General features: G+C 37.6%; 1 protein-coding gene and 1 pseudogene across 1 annotated transcript; one reads left to right on the forward strand and one right to left on the reverse strand.

The window, feature by feature from the left end:
* Positions 1–172: 172 nt before the first annotated feature.
* LOC110418078 (putative amidase At4g34880) lies at positions 173–1,634 on the reverse strand. The gene is made up of 4 exons (XM_021430693.1): positions 1,620–1,634; positions 954–1,177; positions 637–835; positions 173–529 (listed from the first exon to the last, which is right to left on the reverse strand). The coding sequence occupies exons 1-4, from the start codon at positions 1,632–1,634 to the stop codon at positions 173–175; spliced, it is 795 nt and encodes a 264-aa protein (XP_021286368.1).
* A 191-nt stretch (positions 1,635–1,825) lies between these two features.
* LOC110417857 (dirigent protein 4 pseudogene) overlaps positions 1,826–1,853 on the forward strand; it is a 942-nt pseudogene continuing 914 nt past the window's right edge.

Here is a 1,853-nt window from a genome sequence, read left to right on the forward strand (position 1 = left end):
TATATATATATATAAAGCTAAATTGTTGTTTAGAAAATTTTAATTGATGAAAATTCTGAAAATTGATGTAAAAGAGAGAAAAAAATAATTAATGCCGTATAGTTTATTTCATACTTAATTTTCATGAATAGCAAATAGACAATAGGTAAAGGGCCGTAGTGGAAAGTAATTTTCAAGGTTTGAATGAAGGAGGCTTCCTAATCTTGGTAGCTTGCTCAAAGCCATATGCGATTTCAATTAGCTTGGGCTCCGAGCCCTTCAGTCCCCCAAAGGAAAGGCCAATAGGAACCCCCTGGCTATCATATCCAGCAGGCACAATAATTGCAGGGAACCCTCCAATTGCATAGATAGGAGAAACATCTGACCCAGCAGTCACCAATGCATCCAGCTTGTAGTCGCTCATCAACTTCTCGAATCCATTTCTCGACAGATTTTCCAAGTTTGACAATGCTGCCCTCTCCTGAGCGCCAATCCCATTTGTGGCCTGGGCTGCCAGAAAGATATCTTGGCCTATTTTATCTGTCAGTTCCTGCAAAGCCCACCATATTAACCAACATTCAGTGTGATCATTAATCCTGTGGAATGTTTCTCGAAATAATTAATGTACATATGCGTAATTTCATGCTCTTTACCCACCAAATCGGGGAATTTCAGGTTGAAGGCAATGATATCTGCCAAGGATCGCACTGGGGAAGCCACCAACTCTTGAAGGTAGGCATTCAAGGACAATTTGAATTCAGCTAAGGTTGCTAGTGCTTCTCCACTTGAGTTGAAATTCAGTATAACATCGATGTTGGCTATTTGCAAATTGTCTACCAAAACAGCACCTTCTCCCCTGAATTCACAAAAAGTTAGTACTTTATTAAAAAGATTGAACCATTAGGCATTGGGCTAAGCCGATCGTTTCAGCTGCCTGAATACAAAGTGTTGGTTATAATTTTATTATGTGTCACCTTAGTGTTTGTAAATGGGTCTCAAATGTCTGACCTAAACCTAATCCTTCAACAATTTTGAGAAATGGATTTCTCACTATGCCCAATCTCTTTCCTTTGAGCCCATAGCTATTAAGGAATTGTTTATAGCCCCCAGGAGGAATGTAGGCTGAAGCACATCTAGTTGCTTGGTCATTCGAATCGAAGCCTACAATGGCATCAAGAACATAAACAGCATCTACTACCTTATCAGAAAGTGCACTTTTATGGAGAGTGTGAACAAATTTATCTTATTGCAGATTTCTCCAACATCATCAAATATGTATGCAGTGCATCGTGAAAATAATTAATGTTTGGACATCAACTTTGCTTTTTGGGGTTCTGATATGGTTCCTCAGGATTGCTGGGACATGCCTTTATGTGATAAAGTGAATCCGCATTAACCTGGTTAGGTCAGACAAATGATGCCCCTTTGCATTGGAGGAGAAAAGGAAAAGCAAACTTTTCTCTGGTGCTTTTTTTTCTCCCAATGAACAATTGAATTTGCATGCTTAGTACAGTAGACTATAAATTAGTACACCATTCTTGTACAAACTGATCAACCCAACCAGAATTTGAAAATACTTTATGCATTTTATTAATTAAAATTAAATCTTTTAATTAGAAGTAATTAACATCAATTGTTACCATCAACCTTATCATTGCTTAACATCAATCACGATTTGCTTTCAATATCACCTAGTTGCCTTTCTTTTTTTATGTTGAAGCTCGACAGACTATAAAAAGTTCTACATTTAACCAAAGGTGGTGATACTACAATACTCTATATAAACCAGGGAACGTGGGGGTTCATTTAGCCGTAGATTATTAAGAGTAGAGAAATCCCGTTATTTCTAAGGAAATCACCAATGGACAGAAGTT

This window comes from Theobroma umbraticum, unplaced genomic scaffold, assembly GCF_002168275.2.
Source record: "Theobroma umbraticum cultivar Fairchild unplaced genomic scaffold, ASM216827v3 scaffold_50.0, whole genome shotgun sequence".
NCBI lineage: Eukaryota > Viridiplantae > Streptophyta > Magnoliopsida > Malvales > Malvaceae > Theobroma > Theobroma umbraticum.